Source organism: Homalodisca vitripennis, chromosome 6 (assembly GCF_021130785.1).
Source record: "Homalodisca vitripennis isolate AUS2020 chromosome 6, UT_GWSS_2.1, whole genome shotgun sequence".
Taxonomy (NCBI): Eukaryota; Metazoa; Arthropoda; class Insecta; order Hemiptera; family Cicadellidae; genus Homalodisca; species Homalodisca vitripennis.
In genome coordinates this window covers 107,300,632-107,327,379 of record NC_060212.1, presented here as the reverse complement: position 1 = coordinate 107,327,379, position 26,748 = coordinate 107,300,632, and the positions used below count along the sequence as shown (strand labels likewise).

The 26,748-nt window shown below is 33.6% G+C and overlaps 2 protein-coding genes across 6 annotated transcripts in view; one reads left to right on the top strand and one right to left on the bottom strand.

Moving 5' to 3' along the window:
* Positions 1-20,101, top strand: part of LOC124364694 (protein FAM92A-A) — an 80,782-nt gene extending 60,681 nt beyond the window's left edge. For 2 of the 5 annotated variants that reach the window (XM_046820372.1, XM_046820373.1), the window contains exons 5-8: positions 2,122-2,346; positions 3,286-3,318; positions 4,553-4,714; positions 19,689-20,094. In XM_046820372.1, coding sequence (XP_046676328.1) covers positions 2,122-2,346; positions 3,286-3,318; positions 4,553-4,714; positions 19,689-19,856 — 588 coding nt within the window. In that variant the 3' untranslated portion in view covers positions 19,857-20,094. Of the gene's footprint in view, positions 1-2,121; positions 2,347-3,285; positions 3,319-4,552; positions 4,715-7,711; positions 7,949-19,688 lie in introns of those variants that run through there. The other 3 variants (XM_046820368.1, XM_046820370.1, XM_046820369.1) reach the window with 3 other exon arrangements.
* Positions 17,100-25,043, bottom strand: LOC124364695 (heat shock factor-binding protein 1). Its single transcript, XM_046820374.1, has 3 exons — positions 24,792-25,043; positions 20,420-20,486; positions 17,100-17,416 (listed from the first exon to the last, which is right to left on the bottom strand). The coding sequence occupies exons 1-3, from the start codon at positions 24,891-24,893 to the stop codon at positions 17,328-17,330; spliced, it is 258 nt and encodes an 85-aa protein (XP_046676330.1). The 5' UTR covers positions 24,894-25,043; the 3' UTR covers positions 17,100-17,327.
* Between the last annotated feature and the right edge of the window lie 1,705 nt (positions 25,044-26,748).

Here is a 26,748-nt window from a genome sequence, read left to right as displayed (position 1 = left end):
TAACTGAGTTGAGTAGTGTATATAAACTTAAAATTTAGTGTCAGTCATGTAAAGTTAATAAGGAAATTAAACAGCTTCGGTATATATGGAAAGGAGCCAACATGGTTTGATTCCTATTTAACAACTAGAAAACAATATATAGAAATAGAAGAAACAATTTTTCACAATAAAAATCATTATGTGAGGGCTCATAGATCACAGCTGCAGACACTACAGCATGGTGTGCCCCAGGGGTCTATCCTGGGACCTCTATTGTTTTCATGTTATATAGGAGGTTTGCCAGGGGTGATGGAGGGGTTGGATGGTGCCGTGTGTCTGTATGCTGATGATTCAAATGTTTTGTTTTCTAGTCAGAAGCTTGAGAATATTGAAATTTCATCATATATTGGTCTAAGTAGGATTAAGGATTTTTTTTTACAAAAATAATCTTTTATTAAATTCAGATAAATTTAATTATATTTCTTTTTCTACAAAGCAATCTAGATCGAATTTAAACTGTGACATTTTTCTAGACAATGACAGACTTAAACAAGTAGACCACACAAAGTTTTTAGGACTTATAATAGATAAAAATTTAGCTTGGGATAAACATGTAGATCATGTTACTAAGAAGATGTCTACTGGTCTATATGCATTGCGACAAATGGCAAAAATTAGTAATTTACATACACTGAAATTAATATATTTCTCTTTGATCCATTCACATTTAGCTTACGGAATAAGCATTTATGGAGCAACAACGAGCAACATAAGTAATTTAGATAGGCTTTTGGTCCTACAAAAATAATCTTTGAGAATAATGAAAAATTTAAGATATACAGATTCTGTTAAACATATTTTTTCTGAACTTGGAATTCTGACAGTATATGGTTTACACATATTTGAATCAATAATTTATGTAAAACAATTTTTTGATCCGATACTAAAAACCAATAAACATACATATAATACTCGTTTTAATAGACATGTCGATCAACACAATCGAATTTTACAAAAAGAAAACATATTACAGAGGTGTTAGATATTTACATAATTTACCAACAAAATTTATAATGGAAACAGATCTGTTAAAATTTAAAAAAGAAGTCAAAGATTATTTAACTAATTTGTCTCTATATTCTTTTGAGGAATATTTCAATACAAAAACCAATTAATTCGTTTAAAGAAGAATTGAAGATAAATTGTTAAGATATTACGATTTTATTTTTTTACTTATATTTTAAAATTAATATTAGTGTTTAGTTTCATTTTAGTGACGCTATTCCTTGTACCTTGTACATATTACAGAATAAAGTAGTTTGACTATGACTAATTAAGAAACAAATTATTCATTTCATTTAAAAAATTGCACAGTATTTGTCTAATCAACTGAATTCAAAACTAAATTTATTAATTGGTATGGGTACTCTTAAGGAAAAGAAATTGATTACAATTATGAGAGAGAGGGAGGGGGGAGAGAGAGAGTGATTACTTGGGGAAACGCCTAAGCCAGTGAGAGATTGCAATTATTATTGCTCTCGGCTATCCTTTCCCTCAAGTATTTGATCAATCACGCCAAAAACCATTTAATACTCATTTTTTTCTCTTTTACTCACTTGGAACAAGAAGCTGAGGAAACGCCTCGTTGCACTTGGTCCTAAGAGGATCTTTGCACTAGCTTCCGGAGTGATGGGATTTTTAAGATGGGTAAGGTTGGTGGTAGAAGCCACCTCCTGATGAGATCCTATAAAGAGGGATAGCAGGCTCTATATCTCAGTCTCCACTCCAACAATCATCCTCCATAATAATCTAGACCTATCAATCCGCCCAAATCTCAACATTTGGGGTTAGTGATGTGCCGTTCCTGGACATCCATAGGTTGTAAGTGACACATCAATTTTGCTGAACACAGTATAGGTTAAATGGAAGTGAACCCTTCTTGGATTTTCGTACTACTTACTTGAGATGAAATATTATCAGTTAGTAGACGAGTGTGATTATTAAAAATAAAATTTTAATTGCTGATAAAGCTTTTTGTGCCAAATGGCATACAAGTACTCTTGATCTTGTTCTTATGGACTCTTAATATACTTATTGTAAAATAATATGAACATTATTTAAGAAACTTAACTAAACATCCAGTCTAAAGCAGAAACAGAGTTAATCAAAGCTAAGAGTGAAGTTTCTCGGAACCAGAAGGCTCTTGAGGAACAAATTGACCTTTTTGAAAAGAAGAAACTGAAGGATATCAAGGCGGCATTGCTAGACTTTATAAAAATCGAGTTGGCATTGCATGCAAAGGCTGTGGAGCTCTACACACAGGCATACAATAGCATGTCAGAGGTTGATGAAGAACAGGATTTGGAGGTTAGTTTAAATCTTAAGATCTGTTCTAGGAAGTGTTTCTAAAGATCTGCCCTTTTAAATAATTGTAAATAGGAGAAAAAAGCAATAGTCTGTAGGGTTCAGCTTTCTGGTTGTTAGGTTGATTTTGTAAGATTTTGAAATAAAAAGTAGGGTTATAGTTTGATATAGTCTGTTTGTAGAGGTGTATGAAAAATTCATTTAATACCCAAAATCATGTAACTTTCAACTGTTTGTGAGTTTAACTGTCTGAAAAGTTCTACTTGAGATGAGATGAACTGGTTAATTCTAGCAATTATCTTTTCAAGATAAATTGTTTAATATTTTGTAAATTTATCAATTCATATAAAAAAGCAATAGACAACAGCTTGCCTATGATGGTTACTTTCACGGATGATTATTTTTGTGACCATTGTTACTTTTATAAAATTACTACATTAAGAAAATTTGGCTCCCTTACGTATAGTCCTAATTTGGTAAATCCTAATTTAAAAAATGTTGTATAGCCATTAAATTTAAGAGTTGAATTTGCACTTTTTAAATTTGCTAGATTATAAATGGTTTAGTAATTATAATATTAGATCTTGGGCTATGTTCAGAAAACAGTACACAACACTAGACTGTTCAGTCTTCCAACTATGGAATACATTTTGTTCAAGTAAATGTGAAATAAATTAAATGAAGCAGCAATTACGGCTATGAATTTTGAACAAGTTTCAGTGCTTAATTAAAAATGTAAGTAGAGATCTGCAAAAAAGCATGTACCTTTGAAACAGTAGAGTAAGGGCTTTAAAAGAATGTGTGTAGATAAAAATGGTTTGATGCTTAAAGTATTATCAGTAGTAATCAGTTATACTTTTATTACACTTTCTGTGTAATGTGTTTTATTAATCAATCAAATGATTTGTAATGACTTGATTTCCTTGTAATGACTGTTTACAGGACTTTCAAAATGCCAGAGGAAATTTCGATCTGGTAATTTTGTTTTATTAATTTTTAAGATGGTTTCGTTTCTGTCATATATGATTTATAAAATCATTATAATTACTTTTTAATTAAGATTATTTTATTTATAACACACCATGTTGACTCAAGATATAATGAGTTATTTATCAATCTTCTTAAAAAACCATAATTAAAAAAAATTTTAATTTAATACGTGATTGTCTTGTTAATGATACACCAAACTCTGTCTCATTACTTTATTAATTTGAATTACTTTGTTTAGTCCTGCTAAAACTGAGGTAGGAGTAAACCACACCATATGTCTCATAATGCACACTCCACCTTCAGTAATCACATTGTTCCCAAAGACATGTGGGAGTTGGCGTTAAATTCAATTGGTTTATTGTGCTTAGCCAACAAAAACCATATTACCAACTGCACTTTACAACTCGCAGGATTTTCAAATGTGTCACACATTTTTAACTGCTAGGCTAAAACAACAAGGAACAATAGTAACCTCTCACTAGCACGGCAGGATAGCCACTGAATGGAAAAATGCCCTGACATCAAAATGGCCACAATAGTCCCGCCCCTAGTGGCTACAGAGCGAAACGTAATCTACTTTCTGGATAGCTCTCGTATAACGCAAGTGTGCTCTGAAATCAAATATTGTTACCACTTTGAAAATTGACTTTCCACTCTCTTATTATTTTTCTATGTCATATGTTAAAATCTCATATGCTTATACTCAGTTTGTTTACCAATTTATTATTCAGCTATTTTATGGTTACCATCATGATTACCATAAGACCAATGTGAAATATTTATTAATGCTCAGCCAAATCTCATCAGATGACATGCACCATCATCGAAATCAGTGTTGCTAATATTTAATGCTTCTTGCAACATTTCAAGTCTATGGATTACTTGGTTGAAATAAAATTTTCCCAATCCCATTAGTGATAAGCTTCGCTAACGTTCAGCCTTTAGGCCTTGTGTAGAGCAAATTCACAACCAAGTACCGGATAAATTATGTAATATTCCTCTATGTGGGTGTCATATTTGCCACTAGCCTTAAAATAAATGTTTTTTGGAAGGATTTATAAAATTTCAAAAGTTAAAAAATGCGTCAATTTAAGATCTTTGGATCTTAAATCCCAATGTTTATTGCGTTCAAACAGAAGTAAGATGAAGCAAAGAGTCTATTTTTCAATAAATTTGTTTTTCATTGTTTTATACTATAATTTTAAACTGTTTGTTGAAGGAATTGAGGAATGCGATGGCGAGTGATCTTTCTCGACTGGATACAGTTAAAAGAACTTCCTTTCGTAGCTCATCCTTGCAATCTATCGCTAATATCTTCACCACCCCCCAGAAGTTTCAGAGACATGAAGGTCTACCTACAACTTCTATGGATGAATTAGCCGTAAGTGGGTAAAAACTTTTAGCATCCTTATAATACTCAATACCCAGGCGTTCCCAAGAACTGAGTCTTACGATCATTCTCATGAGTCAATCTGGTACACAATTAGGGAATAACATATTTAGGCTACCTGACAAGTCATGTAATGGTGAAGTTGAGTTATAGTAATTATCCAAATAATGTATACAGATTTTTAAAATGGTTTTATGCACAACTTCTTTCCCGATCATTGATAAAAGCTACTTTTTAATTTTACCACTAAGAATGACTAAGCTAAAAAGTAGGTTCTCAGCTGATATGCTCATTAACCTTATCAGACGTTAGATGATCAAGGCTGTATGTATAATCTTGTTCCAAATTCCTAGATAGTCAGAAAGTCAAGACCAGCAATTCACTTAAATGAGCCTTTGCTGATAGCTGCACAATAATTACTGATATTTCACTATATCATATACGTTTGCAAGTGACACTAAAATACTATTTCTCAACATAGTCACCATACAAATTTAGACAATTATCATAGTGGTGAAGTATGTGTGAAATTCCAGCGTTATACAATTCTGCTGCCTGAGACTTCAACCAGGTTGTCACACCTTCCTGCAGTTCTATGTCTTCATCAATGCGTTGTGTCACAAGCTAGGTCTTTATTGCTGGAAACAGATGGTAGTCACTGGGTGCAAGGTCTGGACTGTGAAGCGGATGTGGAAACACCTCCCACTTAAAAGTATCCAAAACTTCTCGAGTTTGATTCGCCTTGTGTAGTCGCTACCCATCTTGTAAAAAATGTATAGTAACCTAACTTTGGTGAAGCAAACTGTATAGTTTCGTGTAACAAACTCCTCGAAATTTGAGGAAAACTATGTGAGAGTTCTGTAATTTTGAATCTGCAGTCTTCTTTAATCTTCTCATCGACTTTAGAGACAATTTCATCGGTCATAACGCTTGGCCATCCACTTCGTTCATCATCATGCACATTAGTTCGGCCATTTTTAAATCTAATGCGCCACTGACACACTCCACCTTCAGTAATCACATCATTACTATAGACTTCACAGAGTTGGCCATAAATCTCAATTGGTTTATGTTTAGCTCATAAAAACTGTATATCTGAGATAAAAATTTCTGTTACAGTTCCACCCCTAGCGGCTACAAAGCAAAATTTAATCTACTTTCTGGATGCCCTCATATGTTACTAGTAGTACCAAAGCTAAAGTGAACTTTTAGGAGCGCTCATGTGATCTGAGATTAATTTAGGTACTATCCCGAGGGATGTTTTTCTTCTTTTGCCAGAAGTGCGGAAAGGTACCACTGAAGCTTGCACTGATGGCTAGGAGTACTTCCGATCATCAGATCACATGCCAGATCCTCCAATGTGATCTGACAGTTTCAAAAGACCGTGGCCATAACCTTACCAGCTGACTTGATCGTTTTCGCCTGCTTTGGAGCCCATTCGTCTTTAAAAAGCCACTGTTTTGACGATTCTTTTGTCTCTGAAGTGTATCCATGTATGATTATCAGTTATACATTGATGCAGAAACACATCTGGATTGCGATAGAAAAGCGCCAAAACAGTGTCAGATGTGATTGTGTTTTTCTCTATTGTGAGCAAACGCCATCCATAGTGAGTTACACTCAATTTGGAGAGAACTTTTTTACTGCCATTTTTTGGTGCAAAATAAAGTGACCGTACCTTGCGATAAGCCTGTGGCCTCAACTATTTCACGCATTTTGATTCGTCAATCACTTAAAATCATATCGTAGGTTTTGTCAATCATTTCGGGGGTAGACACCCCAACAGGGCATCCGGATCTGCGTTCATCTTTTGTGTATGTATGACGACGTTTTAACTCATTCACTCATTTGTAAACAGATGTGCCATGAAGATTATCCAACTCAGCTTTGATTTCTTTTGGCGTCAACCCTTTCAAATACAAGTGTTTAATTACTGCTCGAAACTCACTTTATCCATTTTTATAGACAAATTAAAGTTGTTATGAATACAGCTGAAACTTTAACAGCTGACTAGTTAGGAATGCTACTTTATGGCAAAAGTTTAGTTTCGATACTATGATCGCCATCTCTCGGATTTTTTAAGGACTCATTGAACTAAATCGTAACTAAATTCCTACTACGTGAACATTTGTAAAGGTTAACTTTTTCTGTTATTTATAATAACGTACATATATACTTATATAGCGTAATAACAATTAGTATATTCAAATTCAAAACAATCTTTATTTACCATTTGCACATTACATTACAAGAATAAATATACAAATATAAACGGTGTTAATAGTATGAACTTAGATTTAAGAACTAAATACATAAGTTAATTTGCGAAAACAGTATGTATACAGTATAAACAAAAGTATAATTAATATTTAACCAATAATCTATAGTTTATTCCACACTGCTTTCAAAATACATTAAATGAGTATAATGTTTTTGTCAACAAGATATTCTTTTAATTTTAATCTGAACAATTTGACATTAGGAATGCTTTTGATATTTTCGGGGATACTATTGTAAAACTTTACTCCAGCAACTAATGGGTTTTTTCTCTTAAATTCTAATTTTAATTTTGGTACTGCCAACTGGTTTCGATTTCTAGTCAAGTAGCCATGTGATGATCCCAATACAGGAAGTCTATCCCTAGCTTTCCTAACAGCCACCACAGTGTCTAATATGTACAAGCCATACACAGTAAGAATACCTAGAGTTTGAAAATGTTGCTTTGCCACTTCACGATCCTCCAGATTAATCATTATACGAATTGCTTGTTTCTGAATGTGAAGAATACTTTGTAAATTTTGATCACTTGTTGCACCATACAACATACAAGACCAGAGTGGTTTCCTTATAATACCACAATACCTTTACATATTTTTGCTCCAAGTCAATAACAGATTGAAATCAAATTTTGGGTAAAATTCAAACGAAACTGTGCTTGAGATATTCAGAGTGTATGAATGTAATGCTAAGTACAATGAGCTTGTGCAGGTTACAGCTACCAGTGAACATGATTTGGAGAGTCGTATTGTAAGTCTTCGAGATGACTCGGACTTGGATGAGCAGTCCTCACCTTTCACAGCCGGAGCTTCCCAGAGACACAGCTTTCATAAATAACTGCATTAGTGTTATTAGAAGCTTAGGGGATGTCCATACAAATATTGTTGTTTATGAATAGGTTTTAATAAAATTGTGATGAATTCCTAATAATAAAATGTAATCTACCCATGTATTTTTCCTAGTACAGTAACGCGTTTGTAGTAGCGTAAGTAGCGCAATTAGTTTTCAGCTGTAATAATTATTTTTATTTTTAAACAAAAGTTTTATCACAGTTCTATAAGTTACTTTTATAAAGAAGGAAAAAGTATACACAGTTTTGATTATTCCAAGGGGAGCTGTAGGCATTTGAAGCAGAGTTTAGGGAGATCTAATGACCAACTTAAAGAAAAACATTTTTAGATAGGATTATATTTTTACAGTATACATGAAAGATGAATGGAGGTAATGGCATGTTTTATGTATAAAAATCTATTTCCTTAAATGTGTCATTCATATAAGTTACTTACTGTAAAATATTTCAGGTCATGTTACTGATTTATGACTATGTCCTGTCTTTCAGCTCGGTGGACCACACATATACAGAGATTTTATGGTTAGTTTTGTCTAATCCTTAGTCGACCATTGCTGGAAAGTGCTGTAACCTATTGGCAAGAGTCTGAACAATAGTACACTAGAATAGAATAAAATAGAATTTTCTATATTAACTTGAATATAGAGAACTGTTATGCATCATATGAAGTATTTTAGTACAGGTTTGACAATTGTAGTTTGTGATTAGTGTCTTTGTTGAAACTGGAGCTCTTCAGTGAATTCTTGAATAGTATACACAGGATATTCAGTCAACCAGGTGTCAAGTTTCCTCTTCAATTCCTTCCCTGTCATCTGTCTGTAGTTTACTGGAAGCTAGTTAAATAGACGTGCCCCCAGAGACGTTGGTTTTCATTCATGTAGTGCTGTGCGATGTCGTACTGGTGGGATAATGAATGAGCTCCTGGTGTTGTGGTTGTGTAGTCAGGTTCTCTAGGGAGTCCTAACTTGTCCACATGGAGTATGAGCTCTTGTATGTAGATTACTGTTATAGTCTTGATTCTGAGGTGTTTGAATGCAGGCCTGCAGCTGTCTCGACGATCCAAACTGGCTAAACATCTCACAGCTGATTTTTGAATTGTTAATACTCTCTTAAGATTTAAACCTGAGGTACCACCCCACACAATGACCCCATATCTCAGGTGGGTTTCCATGAGAGCATGATAGGTAATTTTTGCTGTCTCCTTGTTGCTTATGTTTTTTATTCTTTTCAACACATATAAGGCAGTGTTCAACTTTTTTCAAAGGGTGTCGATGTGTGGACCCCAGGTTAGTTTAGAATCTATAGTTAGGCCAAGAAGCACTGTCTCCTCTTCATAGCTTAGATCTGGCAAAACAGGAACTTGTTCTCCTCTTCTTCCAAAATTAATTTGTTTTGTTTTGGTAGGGTTTGCAGCTAGGTCATTTGAGAAACAATAGTCAAATCTCATGTTTAAAGCTATGTATGCCTTTATGCTAAGGTCCTCTGGGGAGTCACTTTGAAGGAGTAGGGTTGTATCATTGGCATACATAACAACAGAACTGTGATCTTTTATGTAGTCAGGGTAGTTGTTTGTAAGGAGTATGAACAAAACAGGACCAAGCACGGACCCCTGTGGAACATCTCTAGTTATTGAATGTGGGGCTGATCTAACTGTCTGTATTACTCCATTACTTATGTGGCTCAGCTCTACCAGTTGACTCCGCCCTGTCAAGTAGCTCTGAAACCAGTTATTTGCAGTGCCCCTTATTCCCAGCCTTTCTAGCTTGTCTAAGATGATTTTGTGCCCTATGCAGTCAAACGCCTTTGAGTAGTCAAGCAGTATAGCTGTCGTAAACTTATTGTCGTCAAGGTGATTAATAAATTCAATGAGGTTGGTCACTGCTGTGGTTGTGGATTTTCCTTTTATGAATCCATGCTGGCTTTTTGTTAAAATGTCAAATTCCATTAAGTGGGTCATCAGTCTTTTCAATAAAATTTTACAATATTTTCTATTATTTTAGAGAACGTTGAAATTATTGAAATTGGCCGATAATTTCCAGTTTGAGTTTTTTCACCTTTTTTCAGCTTTGGGTACACCTTAGCTTCTTTCAGTGCAGAGCGGAAACAGCCAGTTTGGAGAGACTTGTTTATTACAGCTGTTAGTGGTGTAAGGATAGTATCTACACAGTATTTTACTAATTTAGCTGATATTTCGACACTACAAGATGTGTTATTCTTTAGTGAAGATATTATATCTTTTATCTCTTTTTCATTAGTTATATTGAAACTAAGGTTTTGATGAACTGGAGTTTGTGTTGCTATTACTGTTTTTGTGTTGGAGTTTAACTTCAATGCTTCTCTCAATGTGTTGTCTGCTATGCTAGCGAAGTAGGTGTTAAATTCTTCAGCAATTTCTTCAGGCTTGATTATTTCTCTTCCTGCCAAGACCAGTTTCATTGGTTGAGTTTCTTTCATCCCTCTATTTGCTGCCCGTTCATGGTTTATTATTTGCCAAATTGTCTTAGATTTGTTGTCAGATTGTAATATTTGTTGAGCTGCTGCTGATTGCCGAACCTCTTTCAATCTGAGATCATAAAGTTTCTTTTTCTCAACCATAATGGTTTTATCATCTTGCCAGCCAGTCAGTTCATAGCTATGGAGGGCTTTGAGGTAGTCTTGTTTTAGTTGCATTACCATTAAGTCTGTACAATTATACGCCCGCTTCTTTTTCCTTTGTCTTGTTTTCTTAACTGGACACGCATTGTTGAGATCCATTGTCAAGATATGGAGGAAGGAGTTGTAAGAATCATCAGCTGAATCTGCTGCATAGACTCTTCTCCAGTCATGTTTTTGTAGATTAATTCTGAGCACCTGTAGTGACTGTGGAGTTATATGTCTTTTCAATTTTTATTGGTTGATTGTTTGGTCTATTGCACTATTTAGTGTGCAAACTGTCCTTTATGGTCGGACAAACCTGTCTCCAGAATGTCTACTGTAAGGTTGTCATGGGGTAGGTTAGTACAGATGCGATCTATGGAGATAGATGATCTATGAGTCACTCCGGTAGCAGGTAGGTTTAACCTTGTAATATCATGTGCGGCTAAAACCTCTTTCAGTTTGCTTATATTTGGTTTTAAGCTGTTTATGTTTATAACTCCTATAAGTATGAGTCCTTTATTATGGGGGTGATGTCCATCGATTAGCTGAGATAGTGTTTAAAGCTTCTTCCAGGTTTCCATGAGGAGGTCTATAAACTCCAATGATGGAAAGTTTTGTGGATCCTGTTTTAACTGTGACACTAGCAAGCTCGCAGACAAGCTCTTTACTGTTAACTTCAGCAATTACTGGTTCTAACTGTAAAATAGCATCTTCCTTTAGGAATATAGCTACACCTCCATAATCATGTTGAGTTTTGCAGTAGTGTGAAACTAAACAATATCCTGGTAGTCCTGTAGCTTTAATTCAGCCTCTTTTAGACCATGTTCGGTGAGTATTAGTATAATAGGACTTTTTTCACTTAAGACTTGATCAAGACAGTCCTTTTTATTTTCAAGTTTCCGTACGTTCTGATAGAGTAATGTCAATTTCTGCTGTGCCCTTTTTTGTTTGAAAGAAACTGTAGTTATGGTTTCATCTTGCAGACAGTTAGGGTCGTTCGTTCTAAAAAAGAAGTCCGTCTCCATAAGTCTGTATCGTAGTTCTTGATCTCTCTTTCAAAGAACTCTTCATAGGTTTCTTTTTCTCCTAGCAGCTTAGCAGTGTGTGGAGGCCCTTTACTAAAACTAGATTTAGTGGTTGGTGTCAGGAGACATTGCGTAGTTTGTTTGTCAATAACAAACTTGTCAGTATTTTTACAAAGTCAAAGACAAAAGTCAAAGACGGTACGGCATGCGGTATTAGTTTAGGTAAACGTATTTTTCTTACCATCCACATCCTGTCCTAAGGTGTGTGTGTTGCAGCGAAAATCTGCTGCTTCTACGCACGAACTCCTTAGCTGAAGAGACGAATCAAAGTCGAAAAAACGGTCACCCTTTTGGGATCCGTTACTCTGTGACGGCCAAAACGCTTTTGGAATTTGTGTCAATGCAAACGTATTCTTTGAGCTAATGCTCTTGACATATTTGCGGAATTTCTGTTTCAACTTCGATTCGTTTCTTCAGCTAAGGAGTTCGTGCGTAGAAGCAGCAGATTTTCGCTGCAACACACACACCTTAGGACAGGATGTGGATAGTAAGAAAAATACCTTTACCTTGTCAGTATTCTGTGACATTCTACTTTTAGCAACTTGTAATGAGACGCTAAAATGATTTTTCTTCCTTTTAACTGAATTAAAAAAGTTTGATTGTAGCAGGTTTTTTGTTAAGTATGGTGTTTGAGGCTTGTTGTGTCTGTAGGGGTTAGTCAGTGAACTGTTCAGTTTTTGGTTGCTGATTTGCCTGGCTCGTGGGGGATACTTTTGGGTGTCTAATAGTCTTGAAATTGATCAGAATAGAGTTCGGTTCTTGGCTGCAGGTTTGGCTCTCTCCTGGCGTTGAATTTTGGGTGTCAGCAGTCTTGGAATTAGTCAAAATAGAGTTCAGTTTTTGGCTGCAGGTTTGGCTCCCTCCTAGCGTAGAATTTTGGTTTAAGTTAGACTTGGTCCTATCTATGGTGTCACTAGAATTTAGGCTAGAAGTATGATTGAGTTCTGTATTGTTCATGTTGAGGGGATGATTTGTTGTGTTTATAGTATTTAAAAGAGCTTGGGGGTTGTATGATTTTGAAATTTTGTTAAGAAAGGATGAAAGATATGATTTGGTTTTTTCTTCAGTTTCGTTGTGAATGCTTCTATTTCAGCCTCCATTTTCCTGGCTGAGGTTTGTACAGTTACCAGGCTTACTTCCAGTGATCTCGCTTTTTCCTTTAGGAAAATATTTCTGAATCTTTTTTTGAAGAGATTTCTTTATTTTTTGTTTTTAGTTCCTAAACTTTATTGTTTATGAATGAATTGAATGTTATGAATTTTTTCGCTCTCTGCTTGGAGAATTAAAACTTCTCTCAATGCTTGTTCCTCCTCAAGTATCCTTTTTATGTAGACGAGTTCTTTTTCTAGGTCCAGATTTTTTAGTGTCCATGTTGTTGAGATTTCCTCCTACATGTTTAGACAATATTCCAGGTTGAGTGCGTAGGTTTCACTTTTTTCTAAACTTTTATTTGATTCTGGAGCACACAAACCTCTAATTTTAGGTCACTTAATGTTAGTAAGTTTTTCATTTTCGGTTAGAAGGGCACTTCCTGCTTCAGCAGCAAGTAAAAGTGAGGTTTCTAGGTCAAAGTCATCAAGGTTGTCTAAGCTTTGTATTTTTTCTTTGATTTTATCCACCTCAGGATAGTCAGTCCTATTTGTATAAGACCTTGCAGAGGTTGGAGAGTAGTTCAAATCTTCTTGTTGTATATTCATGTCACTTGCTTCAGCTGTTTCATTTTTGTCTCTGCTTCCTTCAAGGCTTGAATGAACTTCTTATTTCTGGAATTGTCAGTCTTTGGTCTTCCATGTATGTGTTTGTATTCTTTATCTTTTACAGTGGCTGTTTCTTGGGTCCCAAAGCAGGTTACTTCGTATTTTGCGTGTTGTTTTTCTGTCCAAGATACATTGTCAATTATGGCACGCTAGTATGGGAAGCCTCTTACCTTGGCAAATACCTTGTCACCTTTATAGAATTTGACTGCCATATCAATGGAATAAATTCTGAAAATCAGTGTCAATGGGATAAAATGTAAAAAACAATTGTTTTTTAAGTCAAGGTTTGTCAAACTCCTCCTGTTGTTAGTATTCAATGTCAACGGGATGAAATAAGGAGGAAAAGTAGTTAACGGGGTAAAAATTCACTTTTTCAGAAAAAGAAACTAGGTACTGATTTTTATATTAGATTTGGTAGAATTCTAGTGGTCAAGAGTAAAAATATGTCAGATCAATTAAGGGAGCTGTTTTTTATACTAGATGTGGCAGACTTCTAGTAGTCAGAATTAGTCAGAGGTTGAAAAAAAATGTGTTTGATTTATGGATAATCAACTCCTTGTCAGCCAGATAGAAGCAGTACAGTGTTAGTTGTACACTACTATTTCATTTCAATATTAGTGCATTTATTCAACCCAATGATAGGAAAATGGATAGAAACCTTCCTTCTGATAATATTAGAGATCTACTTGAGGGTGAATCTTTGCATATGGGAGACAATATTGTAAGGTGACGATGAACCTGGTAAAAAATGTCAGACAATATTTTAAAGTTTAGTTTTAAGCATTTTATGTAGCAATTTGTAGGATTTATAATCCATCTTTAAATTACTTTATATTTACATTTGTGATATTCCTTTCTATTTTAAATCGTTTGTAAATAATGTTGATAAAATCAAATATGTACCAAAATGTTTTAAATCTATTACCACACATTAAATTTACAACAAATAGCTCTTAAAAACCTAAATTATTACAAAAAAGATAATTTTTATAAGAGAGTAGGATATGACAAATCAAATAAAAAGATAGGTGATAACTAATGTAATTGTTTAAGAATTGCATTTAACAACCAGGCATTTCAAGGGCTGAAAGTCAATCACTTCCATTTAAATCTGAGTCAAAGTGATGTACATGATTACACAATCACCAAGTAGAGATGCAGAGCCCCGCCGGCCATTATGCGTGTTACGGCAAGCTGAAAGTACAACCACCTGAGACACCATTCTAATTTAATCCACCGATCACAAAGGGTTAAGTTATAATAATGCACAAAACGATTAAAGATGGCTATGACTATTATATGGTGTCCTATAAACAGCGAAATGAGTGGGCTATGATGAAAATTTACAAAATTATCCCAACCGGAATAAAACATATACCTCTTGTTGCACTCTTATATTATACCAATACTGATTTACTAGTGGAAAATTCTTTATTTTTAATCTCAAAGATAGTAGAGACTCTGTATAGTAGTTTCTTACACTTAACTGAATAACATACTTATTTTAAAATTATGTTAGCATACTTAACCCTTTAAAACCAGATGTTCATAAAGTGTGGACGTGCATTTTTATTATTTTACTGGCAACATATTTTATTTATTTCAATCTCAGTCAGTCTGTGATTGAGGAATCACTAAGTGAGCTAACTGCACATGAAAGACATTGTCAGGATGGCTGTGTGATCTAAGGTGCTACTCACAGATGCAGGAGTTAACCTTGGGAGTTGCGGATTCAATTCCCATGCCTGATGTTAGGGATTTTTGCATTCTGGTGAACACTTATGAGTCTCTGGTCTGTGGTAAAGCCAGTGAGAGGGCCCACCTTAAATTAATGGTGGTTTGGCTTGGGTGGAAATTTTATGGGATCAGCGATTTTCTTGTATAAGTGTATCTGATTCTTTTTGTCTTCACTATTAAAAAAAACCCATTTGATTTATGTTTATTTTATGCTCTACGAGGCATTTATTGTTGAATCAAGAACATAATAATAGCTAACAGTTAAAAAGCTAGAAATGGCAAAACTCATATATTGTCTAAAATAGTTTGGAATTTTTGACACATCACTTGATAAATGGCCAGGGTTAAGTAAGCTAACATTTTTTTATCACTCCTAACCCTTTGTGGCAGAATCTGTACAACCACTACATAGCACAAAATAGCCACACATGTGTTTCCTGGTAACACAACAGGTGTTAACACTTTCACTGTTGTTAAACAGTACACTCATACTCACTGCAGCTCAAGAGAACTTAAGTTTTAACCTAATGTAAATAACATGTATAAACAGTGGCTATAAATTACTCTGTATAACTTCACAATTTGATCTGTCATGTCAAAATAAGTGATAAATGTTAGATGATGCATAGTCCTGTCTTGCTTGCTCAGTTTCCTGTCTGTACGGTTCTTAAAAAAATTACATTTTCAAATTAAATAAAGGTATCAAATCCTAACTTTGCAAAGTTTTTTGTGTAGTTAAGACTTGTTTTAAGCAAGCTATTTCAGAAAACTATCATCTCCTGCCATTTAAAAAATCTTGGTTTAAAATTAACAAAAATTATAATTTTACCTCGAACTTCTAGCAGATAAAAGTTCTCTGATCAACAAGTAAAAACGTTTCATAGTATAGCTTATTTGTGTCACTCTAAAATTATTAAACATATGGAGACATTTTATTTTTGTATGTAATACTGACCAAAACTAAAACTCTGCACCATTAATGCATGTCTAAAGGATTAAAAGTTTTATCAACATTATAGGGCAAAAAATACTGTCCATTGCAAATATTACTTCATGGGATATGTAGTTTTCTCAGATATGTGTGATTTGCAGAACCACTCTTGTCATTTTTTACATAAAAGTAATCAATAAAACTTTAAATACTACATCTAAGAGAGTCAACAATAAAATGATAAAACACTTAAAGCAACTGCAAATTCAAAATTAGATTATATAAATGTTCCTTGACTCTCAGTTTAAAACGGTAACCTTTAAATTAAAGGGGAAGAGGACGTTGTACAGTTTTGGACATTGTAACACTTTTTCAACCAATTTCCAGCTTCACCTTAGGAAAGTGAAGCTGGTTATTCTGTCTTGTGTCATGAAGAGTGACCTCTCCTGGATACCAGCCTGTCAAATAGATACTGTGACTTCCAACAAATTAAAATCTTGAGGCATGTGATCAATCATATGAAAGATATCTCCCTGGATCACTGTGCTGACTTTAGTGTCCACTGCTACATCCAGAGACCGATCAGTGTTATTACTGCTAGAGGTGATATGAACTCTTTCTAGTAGCAATTCAAAGTAGTGCATGGAACACTTGGTAAAGCTCCAGTAATGGTCAGGTAAGCGCCTGGATACACGCTTACAGTAGCAGCTTTAGCATGATTTATGCGAAGGCCAACCTTATCTCACTAGTTTCCTAATTGTATTGAAGATGGCAAGATAGGTTTGTACACAAAACCTGTGTTCCTTAATCTTGACTTGAAGCTGATTAGAACACACCAAAATCAGAGTTGAAAAGAAGACATTTGTACATCATAAACATATATCTGAACGAAGTCAGGAAGAAGGGAACAGATACCAATAATTCTTGAAGTGTGTTTTCGTTGTAACACTGAATGATATCAAATGTACATAATCCTGTTATCCCGTCTTATATAAAACAAAGTTTTGTTGTTCTGAAAAGCATTACCTAAGGAAATTGGCAATTTGAAAAGGGTAAAATTACACATTTACAACGCCTGTAAGGATTTAAAAATCAACAAAAATCAGGTAATAAAAAAGTGATTTTATTATTTTACAACTAATACATCACAAGTGCATCAATTCATAGTATCAATAGAAACATTCTATTTAATAACACACATATATGTACAAATCTTGCATCTTTTTAAATGGAACTTAAAGCGAACATTTTAATGTTTATTTCGATAAATAAAAAAAGTTGATACAGTCAGTTGCGCTTAAATATATTGGTGTATTTATATTAAACTAATTTATTTTTCAGCTCCTTCCACTCCAGCTTGAGTCATTAGATCAGATATATTCTTCTCGAGGTCATCTATGCGATTTCCCATTTCGTCTAGTGTTATGCTGTCAAGGATAGTCAATAAGTATTTTTAAGTACATAACAATTATATAACTTTTTCAAAAATGCATTCAAAACTAAAATTTCCATGATTTTTATTCAAACATGTTTTATAAGTAAATACATCAGAAATCTTATATTTTTCAGCTTTTTGCCATGACCATTCACTCACTAATTTAATAACAAAAATATAATATGACCTTATTAATGCGTCTGGAAATCTGGTTATAAACGAAGTTGTGCCCCACTTATTTATCCTTCTCCATCCATTAAGGTGGTGTAATGCTTTTAATTAGGTTGTTTTTAGGACTTAGAAGAGACAGCCCTAATATAAATGACTGAAAACAGGAAAAATATAAATAAATATTTTGATAGTCACACAAGGTAGTAGTAACTAAGACCACTTTGAAATAAGGTCTATGGAAAATGAATGATGATAATGATTTTGTTACAGTATGTATAAGAAAGATTGAAGAGAATACCATGTTTTAATATACAGAAGAATTTAAATTACTGAAGTCTCGCTTATTCAGTAATGTCAGTATTACTATTATAGAAGTAATAAGGAAGGCTTCTTCACTCAAAATCTACTCAGCCCCATTTGATTTAATTCATTACAAGTGAATGTTGCTAAACAAAATAAACATAACACAACATCACACCTTAATCATTAATATAACATCACAAAAACAAAACAGTGATAAAGGATATCAGAAAAATATAATTAATATCCTAATGTACCAAGATTTAGATTCTGTATTGATGTTTCAAAACAGTAAATTATAAACAACTAACCATTATTCTTGGTTATCAGAATTTTTATAGAAGGTTGCAAAAAGCTAACATTCAACATAGTTAATCATCATAAACAGTTTTATGAATGAGTTATTATTTTGCCTTCAGGTAAAATAATTTACAACATAATCAACACTTTTATATAGATAAAGATAAATTTAAATAAAATTTCCAGGAAGTTCACTTATAGACAGTGGCAATTTTGCAACTATAAAAAACAAACTTATAACTTTACGTAATATATTTTATGATTGAATTGAATTTGATTTGAATCATAACCAATTGTCGTACACGCAAACAGTGTACAAACTAAAATTCAAACTTCTTAAAAAAAATAAACTACATGTAACAATGTAAAAATTAAGTAGTAATTATAAGTTTAATAGTTAATAACATACAATTAAGTGATTAATGTATATAACTAGTTGTACATTCGTTATTATTTGCAGATAATTTGTTTTTAAAATTTGAACTCATTAAGTATTAATAACAAATATTAGTGACCTAGGAAATAAGCCTACATGGGCCTATAGAAAGCCTGCGCATAGGCTCGAGTTGCTGCCACGAAATTGTGGACAGATTGTAATTTGTGGTTGTCATTATTAAACATAAAACCATGCGAACCTATGTGGTGCGCACAACACACACACACCATTAAATATTGTACTAATGTCAATCTAAGCGAGTAATTAAAAGTAATAAAATCTAGATTGGATACTAAAACTAAAACTAATCATATATATATATATATATGATTAAAAACTAAAAATACCTTGTGTTATTTTGAGTGTCCTTAAGCAATGAAAAAATGAAAGTTTAAATATGCTGCACATTGTGTACTGTGAGCATTGACAGATTTTGATTTGACAACCCACTGTGTATCCATCCGTGTCTGTTCAGAAACCAAAGCTATTACTACAGAAAAAATTCACTATATACTGTATGTGTTTGTGTTCACTATATACAACTGAGATTCTCACCGACTATGATTCGTTTTCTTAGTGCTAGAACATGAAGCAGCTGACATTCATTGTTAGGTTAGTGAAGTTTACACAAAAATATTGTGATCTATTGAATGGTCTAGAATGGGTTAGTTTCCAAAAATGGCCTTACAAATTTGTATAATAAGACAATATAGGCGACCTTCAGTTATTACTGAAGATTTGTTACAGAAAATTACAAAACAAGTAAGAGAAAAAAGATACTTTTCAATTTTGTAATAATTTTTTTCAAATAAGAGAATTTTATGTATGAAAATGTGAAAAATTAATGAAATTTGTGCTTACAACAGTTACCGAAAATGTAGACTGAAGTGCACAAAACATTTTGACAGTCCACAGATATTTCTTGAGAGGAGCTATGGTGCATAGACTAGAGATAACAAAGCTGTGGTTTCTAAGCCAAATAGTTACAGGCAATAAAACATGACTTGGTATTTTAACATTGGAATCAAAGCATCAGATCATTTGTATAGGAACAAGAGAATCCACACAGATTCATCCACATCCATCAACATAATGTGCAAGACATTCCCAACAGTTTACCCTACCTACACTCTTCAGGAGAAAGCCATCCTATGCCGGAGCAAAGTTTTTTAATGTCCTACCAACAAGTCTCAAGAATAGTCTACCAACAACTCTAAAGAAGAAGGAGAAAGACTGGTTCATTGACAAATCTTTTTACTCTAATGATTAATGAAACTCTGTAAATATTTAACACTGTATGTTTTTGTTTAAATATTGGTTTAAGTTAATATGACACACTTTCTAAACTTTATGTTTATGAAATAAAGATATTCTGAACAACTTGGTCATTCTCTGTACAATCCCGATAAAGTGGGTAGTGACGTTTACTTGTTTCTGCGCTTGAAGAATCATCTGGGTGGTCAGCACCACAACTACGATTATGTTACCAAAATTACCATGCTGCTGTGGGGTCTAATCAGCTGACAGATTTCTAAGACGATGGCCTTCAAAAACTGGGTATATGGATACAGTAAGTGCCTAGATGGATGGAAATCGTGTAGAAAAGTAGAGTAATGCTTTCTCGTAAAATAAAAAATGTCCGGATATTTATACAGTATTCATTGTTTTTTTCTTAAAAAATTATAACTAAAACACACTTTCTAGAATTAATTTTCCTCACTGCTGTACAACAAATCATGTATCACTAACACCTAAAGATGTATTATGTAGGAAAGGATATTTCTAGTAATGATTTGTTCAGACATGGTCTGGAATTTATCTTGTGTTTGCTGTAGTAGATTCTGGATCTGAAACAAGCACAAAGTCTTATTACTTCAAATAACACCTTCACTTTGCATATTTATTAAATTGGTACTCTATATTGGTACAGATCATAGACAGGGATACTCTTGCTAGAAAGCTTTAAATGGACAATGTAGTTACCTCTGTTCAGATACTCTTTCAATAAGTTTAAACAACCTTCAAATTTATCACTGAACAACAAACTAAATTTATAACCATAATAAATTCAATACAAATGAAATCCATTAAGAATATTATACTATATTATACTCTACTAGAAAATATTCTATGATTCAGTGATTTTTACGTCATATTATAATTTACAGTTATATTGAGTGAATTGAATTTATCTAATACTACAGCTAAAAGCAGTGTTTAAAGTAAACAACTAGATTCAATGTGAATTACACAAAATATTATTAATCCAAGTGCGTACTTTAAAATAAGATTGAAATTACACAAAAACTACTTTCTGATATTAGAGATTATAATAAAAATGTTATGTTCAGCTCCAGTTCACCTTCCACTTATTGCAGCATCTAAAGTCTAACGCTGTGATGTTGGAATCAAGTTATGTTGATTCCAGGTTCCAGGAGTCAAAACTGTAACAGCGTTAGACATTAGACATTAGACGCTGCAATAAGTGGAAGGTGAACTGGTGCTGAACTTAACATTCTTATTGAATCAACCCTTCCCACCATTGCTCTACGTTATGACTAGACATTACTAGTAAATTTGAAAGTAAACAAAAAGTAGATTGTGAAGTTTGTAAAATATACTAAACAAGCAATATGCCAATAAATTTCGTTCAACTTTCTTCTTTTATTACTGGTGAGTTTGGGACTTGGTCTTCTTTTTATAGTTAAGTAGATTAGAGTTGTCTAGATGGGATTTATTAGTATTGAGCAGTATGTATTCATTTTGCAGTATTGTGTTTTTGTATTCAAGGACATTTTAATGTGATAGAAATGTTGGCAGATGTTTTGCTATTATTAAAAGTGTGGTACATCAGCATTTGTGGCTTGGTTTAACTATGGGGAAGTCATTTGCTCTTACTTATTTCAGAGTACTGACCCTAAGGTAGAACTTCGGTGTACTCCTCTTGCCATCTCTTGTGGTATACACAGATATATAGAACACCATAACCATTTTTTGGCCAAACCTCTTACTACTAGGTGTTCTAATTTATTGCACAGTAGTTCAAGTACCAAACAGTAAAAAACATTACTGTAGTCAAGGGATGCAGCTGATAGGCCTACATAATTATTGTTCATTGGTTATTTAGTCAATGAGTGTATAAGTAACAGCTGTTCAAAATCCCAGGATTCTTTTTCTGAGACTCTGTATTTGTGTACTGTGCTGGATAAACTAATAAGCGACCTACACTTGTTATTCAGTTGTTTTTATCGAATGGTTTCATGTATTTATCCAAAGAAATAATTAGACATTATAATTTATTTAACTTAGCATGTGGTTTCAACTTATTAGTTACAGTAATTTTAATGTAAACAATAAACAGCAAGAAATAACTAATATTTTGAGACTTTTAAAATGGTGATGAATATGAAGAAAATATGTGACACATTTCTCACAAGTAACGAGATTTGTTTCAGTGGCTTCAACATGTGGGTTTGGCTTCTGGTAACACATAGGGAGAATTCTTTCTTCCATTTCACAAAAGCGGTTACTTATTGATATCAAGTTGGGCAAGTTATAAATATTGTAAGGTTTCTTTGATATCTAAGTCCAGGCCATAAATGGTTTTGTTCTTTTGTAATGATAGTGTTGAATTTATGTTTTTAAAATTGTAATGTACAAGATTCTTCTTGTTACAGTAGTTTATTAAAAATCTTGTGTACAATTTGTACATATCGAAGTTGGATAATATATTGAATTGTTCAATAAAAACAACCAAATAACAAGTGTAGGCCACTTATTAAAGTCTCTCCACTGTGCTTCTTGTTGTCTATGATTTTCAGCGTTATCTTCTCCCGATAGCTTACATAGGTGTTCTGTGGTCAGAAAAAGCACCAAGAACTGTACCGTGCAGTAGTCTTCACTTCATCATTGATAACAATGGCGTCTATTACTCGATCACGGCACGTTAACTCTAATACCGTCAATTAGTTTTCAAAATTATTTATATGTTAATACAAATATATACAAACTTATAGTTATATGTTAATTACCGATTGTACTATTCGGTAATTAATTTATTCCTTTATAATTGGTCATCATTTTTTCAGACTGAGAGAATGAGTTCCGTTGTGTAGTTGTGTGTTTTGAAATTGAGAAAAGTAATTGTTATGTGATCGGAAGCTACCACATGGTATGTGAATATACTAGTACATATGTACAAAATTAGGAAGTTATGGTTACATTAGTTTTACTTGTTTATTACAATTACCTATGTTTGTTTTTTACACCACTTATTCGTTTGTATAAAGTTTGGTTCAATTTGTTTTTATTATTTTCAAATTTATTCTTATCCAGACAGGTCACAAGAATTGCAATATTAACCTATTGCAATTGTCCTCTTGAACAAAACAATATAATTTAATGGGTTTTAATGGGTAGAAATGGCAAATAATGAATTTTGGAACATTCAAAAGTATATGGTAGCCTATTTGAGTCATGGCCGCTAGTATATGCATTGTGTCACTAGCTGTCACACACATTTATCCTTAAAAACAGTAAAAAGTAACTAAATGTTAAACTGTTTTGTTTGTTACATGTTTTAGATACACATAATGTAGACAGTTTTTTGTTCATCAATAAATTATTAATATTTTAGATTTAAAACAACTGAATCCCCAATTTCAAGCCCAAGCTGCAGTAGGAAGTTATGGTTAGGTGAATTTACGGGTAGGGTACGATAAGCGGACCTGGTTTTTTATATCAAAAAAGGTAACCATCAATACCTAATATTCGCATCTCAAATCCTAGACTATCAATCGATATAAAAGTATGGTATCTATAGTACGCAATAACAAACATATGTTTTAAATTAAAATGTGAAATTAATATTAACAGTTATCAACAAAATTATTATAATTGAAATTAGGAAAACTTAAGACGACCATATTTGCTCCTCTCACAGTTACAGTTGTTTCTTTCCCACAAATTTTACATACTGTACTGGGTTTTTCGGTATGAGTCCTACATGTTGAAGCCACGAAAAACATGTCTTATCATCTTTCAAAGCAATGTGTATAGTTTTCTAAAATTGACTGCAATTTTAAATAATCAAATGTTGCTTATGTAAAATTGAAATATTACCTTTACATGTATTATTTGAAAGTGTTTACAGCTGTTGATATAGATTATTTAAGTTAATTGTTCAAAATAATTAATTAGTATTGATTGATTATATCAATGGTTATGATTAAATTATATCGTTTGCCAATTTCGATATAAAAAACCAGGTCCGCTTATCGTACCCTACCCGAATTTACAATATTAGTTTGTTTCATCAAGTTACATTTCCTAGCTAGAATTTGATCTTTTAGTTATGGGTAGATGTTTTTCGTTATGTCACCATCAGTGTTGTCCCCTGCTGACGGCCAGAGGCACTTGTGTGAGGTTGATATGAATTTTTATTCTTAGGTCTAAATTAACAAAAGCGTCTTTTATTTTGGTCAAATTACCCTGATTTCAACATTATTGTTATTTTACGTACATCCAAAGATGGCATAACGGCTGATGTCAACAGCAATCTATATGAAGTTGACTCACAATTATAACTAAACCACAAGACGCCTCCAAAACAATGATATATTACTCCTACTGAGAGAAGTAGTTCTACTTTTAATGTTCTATAACTTCGTTATTTGCCATTATCATCCCTTGGAACCTTATGTTATTTTGTACAGGAGAATGATAGTAATAGGTTAATAACACTAAACGTGTCTTTTGCCACTTCGGCCATTAATTTCACAATTAGGTTACCCAAAACTGTAGTCAAAATTCCACAGGGACATTTCCAAAGAAAACATTGAAGGGTTCATTCTCCCTATAGCTGTGTCAAATTCGTACTTTTAGTTTCCAAATCAAAATTCATGGTGCTAATGGCAGTTAACAATGTTAATATTGTAAATTAGATTGTTTTAGATGTTCAGTGGTATGCCAAAACAAAACAAAAATGGGTGGAGTATTATACCTTATTTTAAATGGTAAATAAATATTTAAATCTAAACTAAATAAAGGACCACATGAATATCTCTATAACATAAAGAATATTACTAATATGCTAAACCTTTTTACCTTTAAGGTTAAGTTCCTGTAAAAGCAAAGCATTTCAAACTACTTACATATTGTGTCAATTCTTGCAAATTCTTAGGGTCATTTGTTGTACCTACAGCAAAATTTTGTTGTTCTTCCGCGGGTTTAATTTCTGATTTTGTCTCAGCCATACTTCACTCGCCACTTCCCACTTCCAAGCTCAACGAAGTACGAACTACAACCTTATAAACAGACTTCACTGCTATTGAAATCTGCAATAACACAGTTCTCTGCAACTGCAAGTTTAGCGGAAAGCTGATGATGATTTTAACTCGTTGTTTTCTTCCTTCAGCTGACAAGAATTAGCACCAACTGTTAAAAATAAAATGTGATTAGAAAACCAGAATATATATATATATAAGCCTATAATATATTATTATATATTATAATAATATATAATATAAAAGGTTAGTAAATTACTAACCTTTTGTAAGGCTAGGCTCATATTGGCTTATAAAATATTTGGATTTATAGCTTATAACTAAAAATAGTTATAAGCTATAACTATTTTAACTATTTTAACTCAGCTATAACTCCAAGCTGAGCGGTGGGGGTGTTTTGGTGGCAGTGTGCAAGGAGTTGAAATCATGGTCAGTCCATACCTCCGCACACTGAAATTGAATCTTTGTTTGTAGCAAGTCGGTTGTTTGAATTTTTGCGTTGTGGTGGGTGGGGTTTATATTCCACCAAATCATCCCCCCGGTGCCTATGCTGCCTATTGTGAGTCAGTTGAAGAAGCTTTTACTGAGCGTTCGAAGTATAGTGACATTTATCATAGTGGGCGGACTTCAATCTTCCAATGATCGACTGGCGCAATATGAAGATGGGTAACAATTTTAAATTTAAGTGCCCAATACATTTTTTGACATGGCCACAACATTAGATCTTCAACAATATAACAGTACTCTGAACGAGAGGGGAGTCATCTTGGACTTGATCTTAGCCTCAATGAAGTGTACCTCAGGTGAGCCCTGCCGTTGACACAGTATTGCAGCAGGACAGACATCATCCTGCCCTGGAAAATTAACTTCGGAGTTTCTTCCTCTATACAACGGGATCCTAAGCGATTTCAAAAGGACTTAAATAGGTGCAATATGGATAACGTCCTTTCTCATGGATTCAGGATACTCCCTACCCTGTTCATTGTGATGATGTGGAGACTGCGTTTCATGGGCTTTTGCCAACAACGTACAACTGGGACAAGTCATCGTTGAAAATTCCCCCATAAGATATATTGGAAGTAAAACGTTTCCACGCTGGTTCTCGAAGGAATTGGTGAGTTTTGGTTACCAGGAAGAAGATTGCTCATAAAGACTTTTAAATCCACTCTTAGAGATGAGGGACTACTGGCGTTTTTTGTGGATTGAGAAGGTCATGCAGTGTTCTCGCTAAGGGTGTGTTACGATTCATATATTCAGAGGTTGAATTCGGCAATCCCGGAAAAACGTCAAGGCTTTTTGGGCGCATGTGAACTGTCAAAGAAAAAACCTGGGGATACCATCAAGATTGATTTACAATGACGTTAGTACGCAAGATCCTTCAATAATGTGTGACTTTTTTTCCAGATTCTTTTGCATCTGTGTACCGGTTGCCAAGAAGTAATCCCTCTACATACCCTCCTCAGTCAAATGCAAGCTTGTCATCGTGCTTTGTTGATTGTACTGATATGGAAAAAAGGCTTGAAGCTCTGGACCCCTACAAGGGTTCTGGCCCTGACTGTATACCACCCAGAGTCATAAAATATTGCTCTAGTGCAATTGCCCCCCACCTCACTATTTTTTTTCAATCTTTTGATGAGTAAAGGAGTTTTCCCCCAGAATCTTAAGTCTGGTTATGTTACTCCCAATTCACAAATCTGGTGACTTGGGGAATGTTCAAAAATACAGACCTGTAGTTATACAGTCGTGTCTGGCCAAGATATTTGAAAGCATCGTTTTGGATTTCATTTCTTTTTCTTTGAGGAGCTTTATTTGTCCCGAACAGCAT